The 23,429-nt window shown below is 33.2% G+C and overlaps 1 protein-coding gene across 5 annotated transcripts in view; it reads right to left on the reverse strand.

The window, feature by feature from the left end:
• The window catches only part of LOC114349435 (homeotic protein spalt-major-like), a 499,984-nt gene that overhangs the window by 67,471 nt on the left and 409,084 nt on the right, over positions 1-23,429 (reverse strand). For 4 of the 5 annotated variants that reach the window (XR_007696687.1, XM_050644745.1, XM_028299810.2 and 1 more), the window contains exon 4: positions 442-3,302. Coding sequence is in view for 4 of the 5 variants with exons in the window: in XM_050644745.1 (XP_050500702.1) it covers positions 442-3,302 (2,861 nt within the window). In the remaining variant the exon portion in view is untranslated. Of the gene's footprint in view, positions 1-441; positions 3,303-3,885; positions 3,960-15,654; positions 15,737-23,429 lie in introns of those variants that run through there. The other variant, XM_050644739.1, reaches the window with a different exon arrangement.

Genomic DNA, 23,429 nt, shown 5'->3' on the forward strand with positions numbered 1-23,429 from the left:
ATCAATGATAGGAATAACAATAAAAGAAAAGATCACAAATGTAGACCCAACAAACATAATCAGAGTTACAGATGTGGAGAGAGCTTTCAGATTGAAATGGAGATGGACTGGCCAGGTGGAAAGGATGAAAGGGGAAGGAAAGACGCAAGTTAACTGAATAGAGAGCAGGAACTGGTAAACTAAACAGAGGAAGACGACGTACACGATGTCAAGATGATCTGTGATAGACGACGAACAATTTGATCCATACTGCACAAGACCGTGCACCTGGATACAAACAGAGGAGCAAAAAGCAATACAAATTAGCTAATAAATAATAGGATAGACTGTAAAATGCCTATTATAGGGCAGATAATGTAACAAAAAGCTGCTAAATATGGTGATAAATGTTAAAAGAGGTAAATTGGCATATTTAAAAAAGATTCCAAAATAATAACGTACCTGGACGGGAGTATGATTTGGAGAGGACCTCAATTCAGCACTCCCAGGACTAGTAACCCCTGATTGACTAGGAGACTTATCGCCATTTTGAATGGGTGGTGGTGTCGTGGTACGATTTGAACATAAGTCCTCCGCAGAACAACTCAGTCCACTTCCAGAAAACTGGGAAGCTATGGTATTCACAGGCATGCCAGTGTTTTGTATATCTGACGGCGAAGAAGAAAATGGTGGCATGTGTTGGTTATCTAAAGAACTCATCGCATCGTCGTCATCATCATCGTCATCGTCGTCCATGCTACCGTGCTCCGACTTGATGTCTCGATCACATCTCATATTCATAGGTAAGCCGCTTATGGGCGAAAGACCTGGGGCTGCAAACCCTTGGCTAAGGAATGGATGAATGGAATTCGGTAGGCTGGGAAACCCACCGGGGGAAGGAAAGTCTTTGATTTCTGCTGCTTGGATCTGCTCCGGAGTGAGATCAGTTGGTTCTCCGGTATGCAGGCGGATATGTTGTTGTAGAACTAATGCGTTGGTGAACTTCTTGTGGCACACGGGGCACTGATGTAGTACGCGCATTGGAGGTTTGGCTCGATGGACTCCCATATGAGTTTTCAAATTTCCTTTGGTTGTAAAAGCGCGGCCACATATTTTACACCTAAAAGGTCTCTCACCAGTATGAGTCCTGTAGTGCATTTGCAGCGCACTTTTACAGGACAAAACCCTATGACATATTACACACTGATTAGGATCCGACAATTTGTGTTCTATATTATCTACTAATTGTTGAAGTTTACTAGTTTCTGAAGTTTTCGTCACTTCAATTAAACTCTCCCAAGAATTATCATTGCTACCCGGTCTAGGTAATAGGTTGGTATAAAGAGATGGATCTTTAGTGATATCTGGCAAAATATGCGAGGGAAAGTGACCTAAACTACCAGAAGACGTACTGCTAGGCGGAGAGCTAGTATGTCCAAATGAAAAGTTTGCAGGTAGTCTTTGTCCGGTTGATATGCTTAAAGGACCTATTATTGAATTATGCCTACTAGATAAGTTTTCAGGTTCGTCTTGGACATTCTCAGAAGGTTCCCCTCCAGGACTTCTCTGTTCTAATAAATCTTCATTAGAATATTTACTACTATTACTACATTCATCATAAGCTATAGAAGACGAGTATCGTTCATGCTCATTTTCATGTTCATTTTCAATAAAATTATTTTCTTGTTTTGGTGTGATTTGAGGGGTGCTTACCAGCGGCTTACTCTCCTCCATTGGCTCACGATCCTTGTTTTCTTCAGGTTCAGGCATTTGAACTTTATCTTCAGTTGGGGAAGGTGATCTCGGAGGTTTGCTTAAATCTGCCGGCGTTTCTTGTTCTTCACGTTTAAGAAAAAGCGGGTGTGGAGGAAATAATCGAGGAGGAGGATCTAACAGTCTATGTGGTGAAGGCGGCAATCGATTTCCGAGAATTTCTGGCGGAGGAGGACCTTGCGGCCTAAACAGAGGTAAAGAGGTAGGTGGAAAATGTGGACCTCCTGGAAATCCTAAATGTGGTGGATGCGGTGGCCCTCCGGGAGACAACGATGATTGTTGTCCAAGTTGTGCCAATAATGGAGGATGATATTTGTCTAAATGCTCGGGTACTGGATTAGGATTCATTTTGATATGAGGAAACTTCTGACTGTGCCGTTGAAAATGTACTTTTAAATTTCCTTTTGTTGTAAAGCGACTTCCGCAAACGTTGCATTTGTAAGGTCGTTCACCTGTATGAGAACGGATATGTATCTGTAATGCTGAATCGGAACCAAACACTTTCCCGCAGTATCTGCACCGATGTTTGAAAAACGGTTCATTCCTTCCTTTTGAGTCATAAGGAGACATGGATCCTTTACTCCTTCTAAAAGCTAACTCGTCTGCTAAGTTGGTGGCTAACAATCCTTGGCTGGCACTATCTAATACCTCTTGTGCTCTCTTTTGTAACATCTCTAATGTATTTGGTTCTTCTAATAATTGTTCGTCGTTATGTGTTATAATAGTCGATGCTAAAGACGAAGATATAGAACACATTGGAGGTTGAATTTGCATAGGCATTGATATTGGAGTTTTAACTTCAGGCAATGGTGGCTCTACAGCTGGTGACGGCTGAATATTCGATGGCATAGGAGGAGGCAGAGAAGCCGGTGTAGGTTCTCGTGATACAGGTAGCGCTTGAGGAGCAGGAGGCGGAGATTCTACTGGAGTATTCTCTACTTCAGTATCGGAAGGTGCTGGTGAAGCTGCAGTAGCTTCTGCTTCTTCTTCTTCTTTACGTCTATCTATTTGCAATTGTTGTTGTAATTGGTTTATTAGTTGCAACTGAAGTACTTGCTGGTGTTGTAAAGTGAATAATGTTGACTGTAATACTGCCAGTTCCTGTAAAGCTGCTTCATTATCAGCGTTATTGGCCATAGCGGTAGCTGCGAACTGAGCTACAGCAACTTTGGTATTTTGTAATGCTTCCAGCGTAACATGTCCAGGAGCTGCCGCTGGTATAGGAAACGGAAATTCCAATCTTTGACTATCTTCATCTGGCGAATTCTCCTCCACGCTGTTATTATTCGCAGCATCTTGTCGGTTCCGTCGCATCCGTTCTAACCTTTTACCGCCTGTCTCTTCATCATCATCATCGTCTTCTGATACTACCATATCCTCCGGGTCGGAATGTGCTGGATCATCGTGTTTAATAGCCTTTTTGTCACATTCTTCCTTGTGCGTGACGTATTCTTGAACTTCTGTGAATTGTTCTTGGCAGCGCTGGCACATGAGGACTTCTGGAAGTTCTTCCGGTATGGTAGGAACGTCGATACATGGTGTATCTGAAACTAAAGTATACAAAATTAGTATCATTCAATAAAAAAGATTTAATTTAATAGTAATTAAACAGAAAAGTAGATGTGGCATAAAAATATTATTAGGCTGTCAAAAACTCTAGACACTTGTGTAAAGATTTATGTAGAATTTTACTGAGTAACATCAGTTAATAAAATTTTCTATAGGTATTAACTTTGGTATTGCATTGCTTGATCTTCCTATTAGTAGAGGGCAGAGGGCATAGAGGATTTAAAAACAAAAGTATTGAAACATATGAATATGAAAAGGTTCTCTTCTTGTGACATGCCTAGGTTAAATATTATGTTCATATATGAGATTAAACCAAAATTGACTATAATGAACACTACATTTTATAATTATTGTTTATTGTTTCTGTTTCCATTATGGAAATAGTTTTCAAAATAGTACATTTTTACAATGTGAGCTCTTATAACCAAAAGCTGTTTAGCCGTGATGTTTTTCAAACTCAAACAGTTTTTGGGTCTTGTTAGTTATACTTATTTCGATCCTGCGCAGAGGCCCACATCCTGTAAAGAAAGCAGAAAGAAAATAATTTCATAATTTTTTATTTACCTTCATCTTTAATTTTCCTACGATGCCAATTAACAATAATGTTGTAGATGTGATCGTACGCCTCTGGATTATTCCTAAAATTTTCAGTATTATTGCCGGAATTACACAAAAACTCACCTTAAAGAGCCAGTAGTGAAAATGTATCCGAATACGCCGTAACAAAATAAAGCTAATGCCTATTGTATAAGTATTCTGAGTCCTGTGTAATATAGCTAGAGTTCTAAAAAATAACGACTACAACCTGGCGCGCCAATCTTGCTCTCTTTTCTTTTCACTATTAGATATCTATTTTATATTTCTCTTTGCCGTCATTAACTGACAAAGAAAGGCTTGTTTTAAACTAAATTCATACTCACACTGTAAATATTCTAACCTCTAACCAGTGGCGACGCGTGACTTTTTCTAAAGTGTTACCAAACCCAGATGCAAAAAATCTTGTTTAAAAGAACCTCACAAATATAAGTTTTTGTTTATTTTATCTGGAAAAATGTTAATAACAGAATCGTAGACAGAGGATTCTGTCATTAATCCATTTAAAAGCCGTTACTCAATGAAAATTAAAGAAAATGACGACATTCGATCTTGCTATTGGGTAAGTATTTCTTTGGCATGTTTTAATCCGTTTCATTGCTGAAAAACTTCTTTCAACGGATGCACTTGTAGCCGGAATTATTAAAAATAGGTTTGTCAATTTAAAGGGTTCCTGAAATGCATTATCAAGTTCCGAAGACGTTAAATATTGATACAATTCTTGTAGATTTTTTTTAATATAATCTGGATCATTATAAAGAACTGTCAAATTTGTTTTTTAAACTTTACTGTGTCAAATTTTTGTCCATATACAGTGAGTGATCATATTATTGGAGCCACCCAGCAAAATTCAATGTTTTAGACAAAGGGTATATAATTAAGCTGTATCATATATTAATGGATTTGTTTCCATTTGGCTGTCTTGTTACACTTTATGAAAGAACAATAAATAGTCTGACAATAGTGGCAACACGCATGTGTGGCAATGCGTGACTCAGATGCCATTGTTTGTCAGTGCTGCCCAGCCTAGCTTGCAACTCGTGTGCCTATTATTTTGTAATCTTGGTGTTTTAGTGTAGGAAACAGAGGTTGAACCTTGCAAAATGGACACAAGTCCGGTTTTATTTTTTTTCTGGCATATCAAGGGGTGCTTATTATAAGACTAACTTTTTCTGAAAAAATTTCGCCCCGGAACCCCCTTTTCACCCCTTTAAAGGGGGTAATTTATGGTTTTTGCAGAACGTAGCCCTTCCTGTACCTTTTACAAAAAATTTCTTTTATAGAAATATGAAGAGAACTATATTTTCTACGATTTATTTTCAACAGCATCTCTCTATCATTCACCGATTAGCAAGGGTGGCGCCCCAAAGTTGACAAGTTTTTAAAAAAGATGTTTTAAAAAATATATATATTTTTCCCTAACTGTACCGGAAATTAAAAAGAAATGCTGCGGAAATTATTCACAAATAGATGATTGATTTTTTGGTATAGGTTTCACTTAAGGGTAATTGCCCTTTTTTTAATTACAGGGTGTTACATTTTAAAAAACCCCTTTTTATACCATCTGAACCGTTTATGCTAGAGTAAAAAGACTTTCAGCGATTACCCATGTACTGGTGTTATTTACAAATTTGTATAATGCACCCCCATTTTTGCCCCGGAACCACCCAAAAAAAAAAGAAGAATTAATAAATAAAGTGATTTTCTTGGAATCCTTCACACACAATGCCCTTCATTAATATGCTTCATATATCATTTTGTGCAAGTTATTATTACCCATGCATGGACACTAAAAGCGATTTCCTAGTGCAACCCCTGTAGCCAAAAACAATAAATAAAATGGGGAGTTAAAAATTTTTTTTTGTTTTTTGCTTTTTGATCCATAGGGGCATATGCTTCATCAATAGTGCTTTTCAAAAATATATATGGTTATTGCAACATACCTGCGCAAACCACCCCTATCCTTGAAAATATACTGCAGAAACTACCCCTATCCCTTGGCGAGCATGTTTTTACGATTTTCTCATTACCTATGTATTCTTTTTAAACAAAACTTATACAAGGTTAAAGACCACTATTTACTCTAAAAATTAGTCGTATTCATTTTTTTCGTTTAAGCAACCGTTACGGCACAGTGGCGCCGTAAACCTCATATATGCTTTGACGGGCTCCAGTTTTTGTTTATTTTTTCGTCATCTGTTTGTTTTATTAATAAAGTACTTATGTAAAATAAAACAACACAGTGTAACCTACAAATCATGACCTATGCACATTTTACATTCTTTGCTCCCTAAAGCTACAGTGGTGGCCCAAAATAAATTTTTTCATATTTTCGCCACCTACACGCATTTTATTGCGTTAATGCTACCTTAATAGCACAATATTCACCCCTAAGTGGTCGCTAAGCAGTGGCGGATCCAGAGAGGGGTGATGGGGCGATCACCCCCACCCCTCTCAAACCAAGTGATATTATATTTGAAGATTATAAAAATATTCATTTATTTTTATAGAAATACTTATATTATATTAATATTATTTTTATAAGAATGACTTTTTATGCTTTAGCGACAGTGGCGGATCCAGCATCGTTAAGAGGGGGTGCAAATTGGTTAAATTTCTATAAAAATAAATGAATATTTTTATAATCTTTGAATATAATATCACTTGGTTTGAGAGGGGGGAAGGTGATCACCCCCATCACCCCTCCCTGGATCCGCCACTGCGTAGCGACCACCTAAGGGTAAATATTGTGCTGTTAAAGTAGCATTAATGCAATAAAATGCATGTAGGTGGCGAGAATATGCAAAAATTTATTTTGGGCCACCACTGTGGCTTTGGGGACCACTGTAGGCTACACTGTGTTGTTTTATTTTGCATACGTACTTTATCTATAAAACGAACAGATGACGAAAAAAAAAACAAAAACTGGAGCCCGCCAAAGCATATATGAGGTTTACGGCGCCACTGTGCCGTAACGGTTGCTTATACGAAAAAATGAATAGGACATAATTTTTAGAGTAAATAGTGGTCTTTAACCTTCTTTTGTTTAAAAAGAATACATAGGTAATGAGAAAATCGTAAAAACATGCTCGCCAAGGGATAGGGGTAGTTTCTGCAGTATATTTTTAAGGATAGGGGTGGTTTTCGCAGAGATGTTGCAATAACCATATATATTTTTGAAAAGCACTATTGATGAAGCATATGCCCATACGGATCAAAAAGCAAAAAACAAAAAAAAAATTTCAACCCCCCATTTTATTTATTTTTTTTTGCTACAGGAGTTGCACTAGGAAATTGCTTTTGGTGTCCATGCATGGGTAATAATAACGTGCACAAAGTGATATATGAAGCATATTAATAAAGGGCATTGTGTGTGAAGGATTCCAAGAAAATCAATTTATTTATTAATTCTTCTTTCTTTGGGTGGTTCCGGGGAAAAAATGGGGGTGCATTATACAAATTTGTAAATAGCACCAGTACATGGGTAATCGCTGAAAGTCTTTTTACTCTAGCATAAACGGTTCAGATGGTATAAAAAGAGGTTTTTTAAAATGTAACACCCTGTAATTAAAAAAAGGGCGATTACCGTTAAGTGAAACCTATACCAAAAAATCAGTCAATTATTTGTGAATAATTGCCGCAGGATTTCTTCTTAATTTCCGTTAGGGAAAAACATATTTTTTTTTAAACATCTTTTTTAAAAACTTGTCAACTTTAGGGCGCCACCCCCGCTAAACGGTGGATGATAGAGAGATGGTGTCGGAAGTAAATCGTAGAAAATATAGTCCTCTTCATATTTCTATAAAAGAAATTTTTTGTAAAAGTTACAGGAAGGGCTACGTTCCGTAAAAACCACAAATTACCCCCTTTAAAGGGGTGAAAAGGGAGGTTCCGGGGCGAAATTTTTTCAGAAAAAGTTAGTCCTATAATAAGCACCCCTTGATATACCAGAAAAAAAATAAAACCGGACTTATGTCCATTTTGCAAGGTTCAACCTTTGTTTCCTACACTATTTAGAGTTATAATAAACTTTGCGAGTTTCCTTTGCTCTCTGGTGATATTCTAACAGGCCTATACTATTTTTGTGAATTCAGTAAAAATTGCGCGTTCGTTACACTAGTGGTACCAGAACATCATGGGAAATCCAAAGACATCTTACCAAGGAAAATAGCAGAAATAAAAACTTTAATATTCAATACTAATCACTCCAACAGAAACGTAGCATCCATTTCTAAAGTTTTAAAAGCAACGTGGACCGTATAAAGAAAAAACTTACATACCATTATTAAACCAAATTAAAATTTTCTGAGGTGGCTCTAATAATATGATCACCCACTGTAGCTGTACAAATTGATGAAAATTTTTATCTGAAAATTTTTTGCTTTAAATTAGAAAACTTATTTTTAAGTTGGATAATCATAGTTTCAAAAATATATTTGCCTTATCCCGTCCCCGCATAGTGATAAGACAAAGAGAATGATGATGAATCATAGTGTCAAAAATTTCCAAAAAAACGTCGTCAACGACACGCATCCATGTTTAATTGCACGCACACTCTAATAGGTAAGTAACCATTGTAACCATTCCAAAAAGTGGTAACAAGACTACTAATATCCACAGCACGCTTACGCCTTCGCCTTTCAAAATTTTTAGACACGATCAGTCTTCGACCGTCCTACCGATAGCCGATGGATCTTCATTTGTATCCACATTTAAAAGTGGTAACATTAACCTGCAACCGAGTCGCATAAATTCGCCAATATTTTCGTGCGTCTAGTTGGCTTTTTAGCGAATTACTATTAATAATCATATTTCTATTGAAAAAAAAAATAAATAAAATGGAATTATTTCACAGTAATCATAAAATATTTATTTGCAAGATTTTTAACTGTTAACAATGGTAACAGTGGTTACATGGACGCTTCGCCACTGCCTGTAACTTGCTTAACATTACAAATTTCATAGGAACCTCATAAAATGACCATGAAAACCTTATGAATGCATCCGAATTCTATAGTTTAGAAAACAATAATTTAAACAACAAACAATATTATCAATAAAGAGTCAGATCATAATGTTGCCAGTTAATATCTAGAACAAAATATTTTGGGGACAAAATACTTCTAAAATGGAATGTAGATGAGTTCCACAATTATTCTAAAAAGGAAACAACAGGAAAAAATTCATTCAACAAGGAAAAATATAATGACTGTCAAAAAAATTGTTATTTTTGAACTAATTAGTCTAGTAGAGAGCACATATAAGAAAGTCAGAGGAAAAGTACAAGTAGGAGGCCAAAGATCCAATGAATTCAAAATAAATACTTAGAGGAATAAACAGGGAGATACTTTGTTGTACAATCCCATTGTTATTCGTCATACTCATGGGTATGGGCACAATTATAAAGAACTTTAAACCTAAAGAAGAAAGCCTAAATACAATAATTTTATACAGGAACCTGCAACCAGTAAAACTACTATAACTATATACAATATCTCCCTAGAGTTTACCTACTCTATGGAGATGATAATATTGTACTGGTATAGCGAACAATAAAAAGTAATTTCAAAAGCTAGTGAATTCGTCGATTAAAGAAACTATAAAGAAACTATAGAAAATATAAAGAAACTATAAAGTAAAATGGAGGTGTATCTAAATAATACAAAAACGATGATAGGCAAACAAAAGGAAGGCCAAAACAATAATTAGATTTAATGTAATGGACCAATGTTAGAAAAAATAACGAACAAATACCTATTTAAGCAGGATTGTGACTGATAATGGGCAAAATAAATGCGGAAATAACAAATAGAGGAAATAAATCTACACATTATAGGTACTTACTACGCCATTATGTAATACAACTAGAATACCTAGGGGAGATATGCCTGAGACGGCATATTGGCTGAGATGGCATAGGTAACTATCACCACAGATTAACCCAACATAATGTTGGGTTAATCTGTGCTATCACGCGTTTTTCGTAAACTATTTCAAATTTGGTGCCTAGTGTGACAGTTTTCAGTTCCTCAAGTTAGAATTTGTCAGCATTGCGGGACTTATGCATGTTAGTTTTATTTTGACAACAGTAGCCTTTGGAATATTTAATAAGTAGGACAAAATATTTATTGGATTTTTTTGTATCTAATTATAATTCGCGATTATTTACACCTAAGTTAAGTTTTTAAATTTAAATTTTGTGATATTCTTTTACTTTATGCCTATCGCGCCTGTGTCGATTTACATCTTAAAAATGTGTTTAAGAAAAATTAGGTTAAAATAACGGTCTGATTGCAATGTTGCCTGAAATGGCATAGTAAGTAGGTGGATTCAGTGCCGGATTTAGGGTACTTGCGGCCCTAGGCCAAATTACCCCGAGCGGCCCCCGATAACTTTAGTCTTGTCGCCAGGGGGGTACAACCGCCTCCTTAATTCAGATGTACTTACCCAAGTTTTTTTATGTATTTTGACCCGTAGAACATGCATTTTTTGGGTAACAGATGATCCTGATGTCGATAAGATTGTTATAAACAAAAAACTTAAGGAATTACATAACAGCGGCTTTTCGCAAAACAAAACATTTTTTTGTATTTTTTTGGGTGATTCTAAGCAAAAATGTTTTTTACAAGTTTTTTCGTAGGATGCATAGTTTTCGAGATAAACGCGGTTAAACTTTCAAAAAATCGAAAAATTGCAATTTTTGAAACCGAATAACTTTTGATTAAAAAATAAAACAGCAATTCTGCTTACTGCATTGGAAAGTTCAAGTCAAATTCTATCGGTTTTGATTATTTTCAATCGTAACAAGTCAAGTCAACCTGGTCAATCGTACAGGTTTGAAAATTCAAACTGTTTGTCAAACTAGTTTGAAAGAGTTTGAAAAATAATTTATTTCATAGATATAATTTTTTAACAATCCACGAGGAAAATAAAATTCCTGTAGCTGGCTGTATACCATAAATCACAAAAATACAGGATCCTTCGTAAAAGGTATATTTAAAAGACCCTAATAAGGGTTGCATCACAAAACAAAACCTTTTCGGATTAACAAGTAATCCATCATCAGTGTTAAGCCAATAACATGCATGCGTGAGCCACCAACAAGTTATGGGTAAAAACCCTTTAAAAGGTATAAGATCTTATATTATACTACATATTATGTTTAAAATAGTTAGATGTTGCAAATATTCCTGGATATTACCCAGGGCAACACAGGACTCTAACCCACGTGGATGTGATATGAAAGGGATGAACCTCACATATTGAAAACTGAGTGTCCACTATATCTTTTAAAGGGTTTTTACCCATAACTTTTGGTGGCTCACGCATGCATGTTATTGGCTTAACACTGATGATGGATTACTTGTTAATCCGAAAACGTTTTGTTTTGTGATGTAACCATTATTAGGGTCTTTTAAATATACCTTTTACAAAGGATCCTGTATTTTATTTTTTTTATATTTTTTTATATACTTTTTTGTTGAGATAGACATGTCAGTTGCCAATTAAGATAAGAAAGTTAATAATACATTGAGTGCCATATAAATCATCCTTTAGTTCCAATAATTTTAGTATTTGCTTCCCTTTACTTATTTTTAAAAATCATGTACAATAGAACACTGACACTTTCACAGTAAACTATTTTTTAGCACGCACAACAAAATTAAATAAAAAATACTAAATGAACAGTTTTTGGTTTAAATGGGATCTAGCTATTTTTATAATTTTCTGCTTTTATAACCGATAACAATAAACATCGGCACCGTCTTCAACGACAGAACGAAAGTAAAAAAAAAGGTTTAGGAAAGTTAAAAAGGAAGAAAACAAAGAACCTCAAAAATCTGTTTTCGTACCAACCCCTTTTTAAGGATGTTAATTCCTTGAAATTTTATGGTCAAATTTGGATTATCTATATTTTTTCAATACAAGCGCCCTAGAATCTCATAACATGTGGTGTGTACTAAAAGTATAAGTCAAGCTGCGTAAGTGAAAGCAGAAGGTACTAACAGTAGAAGTTGACTTGTACCTTACAAAGCAGACTTTTGAAATTAAAAGTTGTACTGTTGGAATAAAATCAATATTTATACATGGAAAACAGGCTATTGATTTATACTCTTAGTACAGAAATGATTAATAGACATTCAAAATTCAAAATATAAAAGAATCCCGAAAGGTCCATTTTATGACTTATACTATATTCTTAGTACATAGCACGTTAGACATAATAAAAAGATTTTATAAAGATTATTTGTATTTTTCAATTTAATTACATATATATAAACACAACATTTTCACTTTAAAAAAATTCCATAATTTTTTGACGGAAACTTCAAAATTAATGTGTACATTAATGAGGACAAAACTGTTATTTTGGCCAAACGCTTAGTTTAGCATAAACACACCAAAGTCGGCGCTTAGTCTACAATTGCGAAACTGTTATGAATGGCAGTTACGGATATATGGCAGTTATGAATGGCAGTTAAGAATGGCAGTTATGAATATAGTCTTGTTATGCAAAACTAAAAACCCTTAATAGACAGAATGTCGCTTGGTTTATTTTTGTTTTTCTTAGTAACCGTTAACGTGACAATAACAGGGATTTTTCCAAGATAGTTTTAGCTATGTGTCACCAGAATCCGCTGTTATCTCGATTTTAAAGAAATGGCGCTTGGTCGAGTTATGCATAACGCTGTCCTTTTAAAGAATTAGTTCACTGTTTCTGATTTTATAACGCTGTTCTTTATTTTTACATATTAGAAGTATGTATGCACTTTGCAATTTTCATTGTTTTGAAATCACCAGCCGCAACATCAAATAAATCAGTATATTTATTTTTCTTAATTAATACTGCTTCGACTACAGATTGTTTCTCTTAATTTTTGCAGTGGGAATACCTTCAATGTCAGACTCAATTTGTTCTGGTACTTATTCTGAACCGAAAAATATCCACATTCAGATATTATCTCCCAAAGCCACACACTTCAAGACGAACGTAATAAACAAGCCAAACATGGACGTCTAAATATGAACTACAAACTAATTCGCGGAGTAGCAGAATACCGATTCAGACCTATCCAAATAAGTCACAACAAAATCCGTACGCTCTCGATTATAATTGGAAATAAACACGTTGCCAATATGACATTCAAACTTCAAACTGTTTGAAGAAGTTTGATTTCAAGTCAAACCTAAAGATATCGAAATCAAGTCAAGTCAAACTTTTTTACAAAAAAAGTTTGATTTTCAAGTCAAGTCAAGTTTGTTGAATAAAATCAAACTAGTTTGACTTGATGCATCTCTAGTGCCGGTGTACCCAAGACTAAAAAAAATTATTTATTTATTATTTAGCGTATGGCTCTATCACAGTTTTTGTATAAAAATAAAGATCACAATACATTAAAAAATAATAATAATTAATTTTTATAAACGAAAATTTAGTTGATAAATAGATATTGCCGATTTTCACAGTTAGCTCGTGGATGTTGTTCTTGGTAGAAGTAGAAATCAAGGCTGCATTTTCTATGTCTGTACGTACGTAAGTTGCTATACCGTAGGCTCTGTCGTAGGTAGCACCCAGTAGATCATAGCTGTGGATTTTTCCTCTTGAACTCAATTGAAATTCGTTTTCTGTATGCGTTTCTTGTAATGCGACCAGATCAATATCGTTATCTTTTAACAGTTTGTTTAGAATTTGACATTTGGCTCTACTTATACCTTCTATATTTAATTGGCAAACTCTTACATTGGGTCCAATTTCTTTTGTAAATTCTTCTTTGGATTAATAAATAAAAAAATTATTTGTGACTTATGTCGAGATTAGCGCCTTTATTTCAAGGGTATGCCATCTTACCCACATGTATGTGGGTGCGATGGCACATGTAATACTTTAAAATTTATTTTTCAGAAAAAACTATAATAATGTACCTTGTTAAAAAATAATGTTATATTTATGTAAATGTTCCTAGCACTGACTTTGATTTTTATTACATGTCTAACTCTAACAATTATTGATTACAAAACATTTTAAAAAAAGTATGCCGTCTCAGGCATATCTCCCCTACTAGAACACAAAGATGTAAAAATGGAAGTCAGTAGAAAAATTCACAATACGATAATAGTGTCAATAATAACATAGATACGCAAACGAAAACTGAACAATCCATAGAAAAACATTAATCGACGCAATCGAAATAAGACATTTGAGTAAAATGTACGAGAAAACAAAACAAGATAGCATAAGAAAATGAAGATACCTATCAAACAAATGACAAAGCAGAAAATTATTACTGAGTACCTAGGCACCCTAGGTAGGTAGGTGCATTAAACAGAATCAAATGTTGTGGTTCGGACATATTAAGTAATATAATGAAACCAGAAAGAGTTACAAGGAATTGGGAAGTAGGAGGAAAAGGGGAAGATCCAGAATAAAATGAATAAATCAGAATACCTATATAGGAATAAATGAACGGACAAGTATTGAACAATTAAAGACGATGGTCAACAATAGAAAAAATGAAAGGAAAACCGGAATCTCAATCCGACGCCTGCGAGCGCGAAAGGATATGAGAAGAAGAAGAAGAACTACATAATTTTTTTCTGGATACAGAAAATCCAATTTTTATTAAGTCAAATTCTCACTAGATAACTACCTAATTAGTTTTCTCTGGATACAGAAAATCCAATTTTAAGTCAATTCTCTCACCTTATAAATTAGTCATTACCTATAGACTATAGATAACCTCACGAATACTGCCGAACCCTATGGATCCCTAGTAGATATTACATCCATTATTTTATATTTAGCTTCAAATTTAGGTACTTTAGGTAGGTAGGTACTGGGAACCTCATAAAATTGATCACAAATCAAGAAAACCACAAGAACGGTTCAAAATTGTATACACATCTAACAGTTTAAAAAACAAAAACCATTCTTGCCTGGTTTAAAAAATTGAAATAGAAACGTAAAAAAACAGAAGTAGGTAAGGAGAAAATATTAGCACCAAAGAAGGTCAGCTCAAAGATACCTATTTCCTATTTATCTAAAGCCGTCATTCAACAACGAAAAAAAATAGGTAGGTACCTAAGTTACCTACCTACTAAATGTCAAAGGAATTGATATTTTCGAATTCGTTATTTTTTATCCAGCGAGATAAAGGCCTATCTTAAACTAAATTCTTACTCACCTTGTAAATTTGTGAATATATTCTAGTGTAGCCTAACTTTTAATAAGTATATTCTATCCACATTTTAATTCACGTTGTTATAATTTTATAGGAACCTTATAAAAACCGATCACAAATCGCGATAACCTCACGAATACACCCGAACCCTACAGACCATAAGTAGTAGGTACCTACATCCATTATTATTTTATAATAATATACTTTTTGAAATATATACTAGTTTGAAATTTAGTTTTATAAAACAGAACATAACATTAAAAGAGAAACAAAGAACGGTGTGTTGCAAAATTCAAAACATAAAATACGAACAAAAATAATATTTTCCTGTAATCCAAATACAAAACGGCTCAAATAACGGTTAAAAAAACTTAACAAAAGGAAATAATAATTGAATACAGCTTGTAATGTAAACACTAATCACTGTTATATCTAAATACGTCACGGTGTAAGGTAATTTCATAATAAAAAATATAGGTATAACAGTGACAATCACTAATAATAACCATGCGCACATCACAAACATTTTCACTACTGGCTGTTGTATATCTTTGTGTACCCTTTCGTTTGTTGTAAAAACATGTAAACTAACTGAGAACGTAGCTGAAGCAACCCGCACATCTGCTCCAGCGAATACATAGCGACTGAATAATAACCGACGGGAGGGAGTTCACGATTAGTATAGGTCGAGATATTATTAAATGAGATATGAAAGTGGTGGGGAAATTGATATCAGGGAGCATAAGAGCAAGCGCGTAAGATGATAAACTGCCTGCCGAGAACCAGCCAGGGACTCGGTTATGACAAGTTGGGCGGTGTCGTGTATTCATAAATACAACACACTTGTTGCATACTTATAATCTCCGCCTTTCAGATACGCCCAGGTTCCATATCCATAACGCATAAAGGAACTGGCAGGTTAAGGTCTCTGGTAGAGAAGGGGCTACCGTATTTGGTCAAGTAACTGTTCCGATTAGGTGGCGCGACAAAAAAATACCACTGTGAATCTCTGTCGAGTAACTGAGTTGTAATTATCGGAAATTTTTTAGATTCTCTTTGAAATACCTAGGTACTAATCAATTTATTACATTTACTATACCGATTAAAAAATTATCTATTAATTTATAAGGAAATAGAACTAAAATTCCACAATATTTTTTGTTTTATTTCACGATACCTGATTTTAGATGATAAACATGCATTTCGAAAATGAAATTTTTGGGCATCTTTATGTAAGATCTCTTTTTTATGTTCCAATAATAACAACTTTTGGTGCTACTTTAATATGCGGTCTATAATCGGGTTTGTGCTATAGCCTGCGGTCTACAAAAAGATGCTGTCTGCCTGGCAATAAACCGTTTGTAGGCAAAATGTTTATTGCTAAGTAGAAATAAACATTTTCAGGAATATACAATAAACTTGTTTCTATTCATCATCATCATTCTCTTTGCCTTATCCCTATGCGGGGTCGGCTTCCCTACTTGCATTGCTCCACACAACTCTATCTTGGGTCATAGCAATGTCAATCCCCTTTACAGGGCCCCGCAAGGCTGATTGGTGCCTGCGTGCGGGACATATTTTAGCGCCCTTTAAATTTACTATGTATGTGTATAAAACTAATAAATATTTTTGAAAAATTTAAACCCAGAATGAAAGAGTACATTATTACGGAGGCCAAAAGTCCCTGAAAACTTCTATAATGTTTATTTTAATAATTTACAAGGGTGAAAATAAAACAGCAAATTTAGAGTGATTTTTAATAATTGCAAACATTTAATTCAAAAGAAACTTTTTATTTATTTTAAGGAACTTCGGCCCTCGGCTATAGGTAACGTTATAGTTCATTCTGCGTTTAAATTAAAAAAAAATACTTATTAGTTTTCTAAGGATTCGAAAAAAAAATGAATACATTTAAAACACATTGAAAATTTTGACGGGCGACATTTTGCGCCTTTTCCCTTAATTTTTCTGTAACATTAATGAAGCATCCTGCATATTAAATTAAAAATATACATTTAAGTAAATAAACAATAATATTTTGTCATTTCAAAGTTTTCAAACAAATTTTATACAGGGTGTCTACATAACTAGGGAAACTGGGAAACTGTTTTATTATTAATTTTACGAGAAAAAGTTATTCTTCATAAAAAGTTCTGCATTGTCTAGAACTCAGAATGCAACCATCAAATATCAAATTTTATGAATCTTATACGAGGTATGTCAAAAAATATGAATTTCGGTCAAGAGCAAAGTACGTTTAGTTTTCACAAAAGTTATTATGAAAAGTTGTTCAGCATTAAAAACTATCTAGAAAAGCACTTTACTTTGGATAGAAACTCATATTTTTTTACAAATATCTCATATAAAATTGAAAAAAATTGATAGGATTTGATGGTTGCATCTTAGATTTTAGACCATGCAAAGCTTTTTAGAAAGAACTTTTTATCGTACATTAATTGTACTTTTCAACAACGCCCTTTTCATTTATTAGAAATAATGTGATTAATCTTTTATTATTAATCATTAACCCTTCTCAGTTATTACAAATAATGTGGTAACTCTTTTATTATTAATTAATTAATTAATTAATCAATAACAATAAAAGAGTTATCGCATTATTCGAAATAAATGAAAAGGGCGTTGGGTATCTGTAATTTGAGTAAAAAAAATTTTCAATTAAAAGGATGTAATTGCATATTAAAACATAGTGTTTAATTAATTTTAAACAACTTTTCATAATACAATTTTTGATATTGTGAAATATATAAGGTACTCTTGATTGAAATTCATATTTTTGATACTCATAATATGGACACAATTTTATATTTGGTTGCATTTTAGTTTTTAGACTATGCAAAGCATTTTATGAAGAATAAATTTTTCCGTAAAATTAATAATAAAAAAGTTTCCCTGATGGTTTCAAGCTACGCAGACACAATCTCTTAATTATTTTCTTTTTTTTTTAAATTTTAAATTGTGGATTTTATTAGAGAAAACCCGATTATAACTATTTAAAATGAATTATTATTATTCTATGCGCAATGATTATGATACTTACCATTTTCACAATTAATTTCCACACAAAATTTCCACACAACTTAAAATAACAACAAATAAAAAAGATTTTCCAATATTTTTACACGAAAACAAAAAATTAAAAGCAGGGCAGAACAAACCCAAAGGATATTGTAATATTAGTCGTAGGTAATTATTAACACCAATATAAAATAAAATTTTAAACCTTTCACTGCAGGAAACCACCCGTTCCCCAGTAACAGTAAAAATAATGTTTGTGCCTCATAAACTCATAGACGAGAAGGGAAAAGATACTCAAGTCAAATATGTATATACGTAATCATAATTCATAGAGTATTTGTTTACTTAAGGGTAATTATCATAAATTCGAGTAAAAGGTTCACTTTATACGAGTAAAACTGCTTGATCCAGCAAGTTGTGTTTTTGTTAAAGTAAAACTGCTAAGTTGCGTTTTATGGGTGTTAATTTATGTTTCTACTCGTCAAGGAGTGTGATTTGATGTTTATTTCACTATTTTGAGTGTCGCTTTAGTTTACAACAAAAAATCGATTGGACGGTATGCCAAGCGTAATTCAATCTACTTCAAAGAAAAAAATTAGGAAGGAACAACAAAATGTAATATATTTTTGATGGAGTAAGTTCAACATTTCAGGAAGGGAATAATTCTTTTTTCAGTAATAACACAATATTTGATTTTTGAGATTTCTCTAGCTGTTCATGAAATAATTAAAATTGTAGATATATAAAAAATGATTATCTCATTTAAAATAAATATTTCTTATTTACCAAACCTTCGGTTTGGCGCCCCTTTGGGGTTACGCCCGCGTGCGTCGCACGCGTTGCGCGCCCGGTTACGGGGGCCCTGACCCTTTACCAACATGTCCTGCCTTATCGTCTCCCCCCAGGTCTTCTTGGGCCTTCCTCTCCTACTCGTTCCAGGAACCTGCACTTTAGTTATTCTTCGTATTGGGTGATTAACGTCTCGACGTTGAACATGACCAAACCATCTTAACCTATGCTCTCTCATTTTACCATTACCAACCATTACCAGCTTTTCTAATGTTTTTTGTTAATATATGATCATATCTAAACATTTTGAAAACTCAGTAAAAACTGTAAAATTGTTTCACTGTTACCTCAGAAATTGGAAACTACTATGTGAGACATATCATCGGTACTTTGTGACCGCGTTAGATATAGGTACAGGATGTAATACAATTTCTGAAAGAATAACCAGTACAACATAAAAAATGGTAAAGATCTACTAGAGTGGTAAAGATTACTATCCACTTATAACAAAATAAAACTAAATTTAGAGAAGAAACAATATTTTTTAACTTAATAATGGACTAGATAGAGATTTAAGCGCTAGGATGAGGATAAAGACTGGACAGAAAATAAATAAAAAGCCTTTTTTTATACAAATGAAGAAATCCTAATCTCAAATCTGTTTTTCTATTATTGAAAGTCCTTGTGTGTTCTGCTAGACGTTTGTTAAAGTTTCTACCAGTTTGACGGATGTATAAGTTTTTGATGACAAATGACGAAATCCTAATCTCAAATAGGTATGTTTTTCAATTATTGAAAGTCATTGTGTGTTCTGCTATATGTTTGTTAAAGGTTCTATCAGTTTGACGGATGTAATTTTTTGGACAGTCATTATTTATATAAGTTTGTATACCCAATTTGTAAGTGCTTTTCTTCTGGCTCTTGTTGTTAATATTAATATATTTGCTTAAGTTGTTGTTTGTTCTGCCATAGTTATAGCCAAACATATAAAAAGAAAAAAAGGAACGAATAACAACGACTTTCATAACAAACAACAACTTAAGCAAATATATTAATAACAACAAGAGCCAGAAGAAAACTACCTACTTACACATTGGGTATACAAATTTATATAAATGGTGACTGCCCAAAAAATTACATCACATTACAATTACACATGTATGCACTTCACCTCCTAGAATCTAGATTATAATCACTCTTTTAATGACCAATTTAAAATTCTCCATATTCAAAATAAAGGCCGTAACGTAACAAGCTAACTTTATTAGTAGGTATCTATGGAAATTAATAAATTAAAAATTACAGATATAATTCTGAATGACTAACTGGAGACAAAATGCTCTCTTCTCCTCAACTACAATACAATGCCTCTCAATAATTGAGACTAAAAATTCATCACTTGAGAAATTCACACGGCGGAAAGAGATGTAGTGACATTAATTTGTAATAAATTTTGTGGAAGTAGTGAAAATAAAAGTTTTCAGTGTTTATTGTTAGATTTGTATTAACTCATTACATATTCTTCTCAACCTTTTTGATTCATTTAAGTACCTACAGGTTTGATACTCTCGTTTTTAGTTTAAACTTTTTCTTGTTATTGGCTTAATTTCTTTAATGTTTTTTTTTTGCATTTTGCTGTCAATTTCCTTATTTAATAGATCATTTTCTTCATTAATATTAAGTTCTTATTAACGGATTTTATTATTTACGGCCATTTGAAGTCTAAATTATTTCATGAAACCAATAGGATTTTTCATTACCAAAGAACCAGTAAGACACGCGTAGAGATGTATCACATATACTGTACTTTCTTTGAATAAAACTCTAGTGCCAGTTCTAAGACACGTTCCCTAAAAATACCGCTCCAAAGTAACGCTAACCATACCGAGTCACCTCTACCAAGACACAAGAGACTGACAGGTCGAGTCTTTGTTCTGTACAGGTAAATTCTGAGAATTTCATTTCAAGTGAGGTGATTCTGCTCACTGCTATGCTACAGCGTCGAGTTCACGAATGCTTCGTAGCAGAACAGTGTCGTCGCTCAAAATGAAAGAGTTCATTCACTTCTCGTCTGCTGCGGTAAAAAGTAATAGCAAAATGATTGAAGTAAGTACCTATTTGCTGATCATTATTGGTTGGAAGTTAACTGTATTCCGGACGAGTATCATTTGTGCGTTTTTTTAGGAAAATCTTTAAGTTGTTCATAGACCAGGTTGTGAGGTCTCTCCAGTATGCAAAATGTTTCTGGTTAGGTTTCTTTGCGGATTCGTGTTCAAAAATATCCCCTTAAAACAAATCGGAAGGGTGCCGGGAGAAATTTTTGGACAGAAATTGTTTAAAAAAATTTTGTAAACTAATTCCAAAACTGACCTTTTTCGATTCCAGATAATATTTTTTAGATTTTTTGGGTCATTCTAAATCAAAAAGATTTCTAGTAATTTTTCTATAAAGTTGATAGTTGTCGAGTTATAAGCGATTTAAAATACGAAAAATGCGAAAATACGGAATTTTCGAGGCTTGAAAACTCATATGTAAATTACTACTTTTGAGGTTGTCAAGTGCCAAGATTGAAGTTTAAATATTCAATTTCAAGATTTTGAAGAGTACATAATCATGGCTTGTTTCAATTTAGACTGTTGTTTTTAATTGTTAATTATGCGCGTCCACTCGATCTTTAGCCGCAGCACTACCTATATGGTACTTCCCTGTCACACTACTTATCATATTATCATACGTACTTATGCCAAAAATTCCCAAAAAATACTTGACAATTATTAATATACTTATATTGTAGTTTATTATTAACATATTTGCTTTTGACAAATTTATTTATTTCGAGTTGGGAAATTTAGCGATAAAAACCTATAAATTTACGTTATATTTATTTTTTCCCGCCTTTTGACGTACTGGACGAGTTTGGCAACTGCCACTGTGAGGGTGTCAATTTTAGTTGACAATATCAACTTGACATACTCTTCTGATACTTACGTCTAAAGGTGGCAAACAATAGATATAATGTAAATTTATAGGTTTTTATTGATAAATTTCACATCTCTACTAGTTTCATTTCTTTTTATCTCACAACTTAGATAATATGCGAGCTATTTTAGTGCGAGCTAGTTATTTGCGAGCTCATCACTGTATAATAGGCGTAGGTACTTTCTATTTTTTTAACGTGATCGATACAAAATACTTATTATTTATTGAATATATAGATATTTATTTCTATCAATTGTAAATAGAACTATAATTATTAGATAGTACCTATATAATACTTGACTATAGGCGTAACCGGTGGGAGGGTTTTGGGGGTTATAACCCCCCATTGAGATGAACTTTACGCTCTATACGCTTAGCACCATACCCCTAGAGACCCTTCAGTAGTTGTAACCCCCCCTTAGGATCATCCTGGTTACGCCGTTGTACTTGACATTTAATTAAAATTTAGTAATTTATTATTAACATTTTATAAATAACTAAAATATTAATTTATTTTGTATCGATCGTCGATCACATTTAAAACAGAGGAAATAACAATACACTTATTATGTTGTGATGATTGGCTTATTTAACGAACACATTGGCAATGATTAATTTAATATTGATCTGAAGCTATACCTAAATCGATAAATAAATATTCTGAATAAATAAATAAATTATTTAAAAAAATATTGTTATAATATCTAAAAATAAATTACAAAATTTGAATAAAAGTGGAAAATTTATGGGAATTGTTGAAAATAATAATTAACATAAATACCTATGATTTCTCATTCTCGAGCCTCAAAAATGCGCATTTTTACATTTTTCAAATTTTAACTTGCTTACAATAACTCCAAAACTATCAACTTTAGAGAAAAATGACAAGAGCCCTTTTTGGTCCCTAAAAAAGTAAACAAAAAAATTTTGCTCGGTACCCTCAAATAAAAAAAAATGGGATATTTTCGAATAGGAATCTGTAAAGAAACCGAATAATTTTTCCAACCTCACAACCTGCACTATTTACCTATAGCGAGTAGTAGGGTGAAAAACATAGTAGGAAAAAGTTGTGAGTCACTTGGTCATATCTTTACTAAGACAAATAATATTTTTACTAAATTTATTACTTGTGCCTTTTTACGTTTCACGGTTATCAAATTTTAAAGGCAGGTAAAAAAATAACTTCGAGATCGAAGATAATGTTTTGTGCCTTCATATCCTTTCAATTCTTCGAAGATCAATAAATTAAAAATAATCTAAAAATAAAGTAACTGATATTCCGGCATTATAAAATAGAGGAAAATATTGTTTTAACGTTTTATGTGGCATTTAAAAGATATAAGACGTTCATCTTTCAAGTGTAAACCCATTGGCATTTATGACATGACTTTTGACATTTATTGGTAAACAAAGTTTAATAACATCAAAATATAACAAACAGAAACAAAGACCCTTAGTATACAAATCATAATCCGAATCTACATGATTTATTGATTTTTTTACATACTTTTCTGAAATTACGCATATATA

This window comes from Diabrotica virgifera, chromosome 1 (genome assembly GCF_917563875.1).
Source record: "Diabrotica virgifera virgifera chromosome 1, PGI_DIABVI_V3a".
Taxonomy (NCBI): domain Eukaryota; kingdom Metazoa; phylum Arthropoda; class Insecta; order Coleoptera; family Chrysomelidae; genus Diabrotica; species Diabrotica virgifera.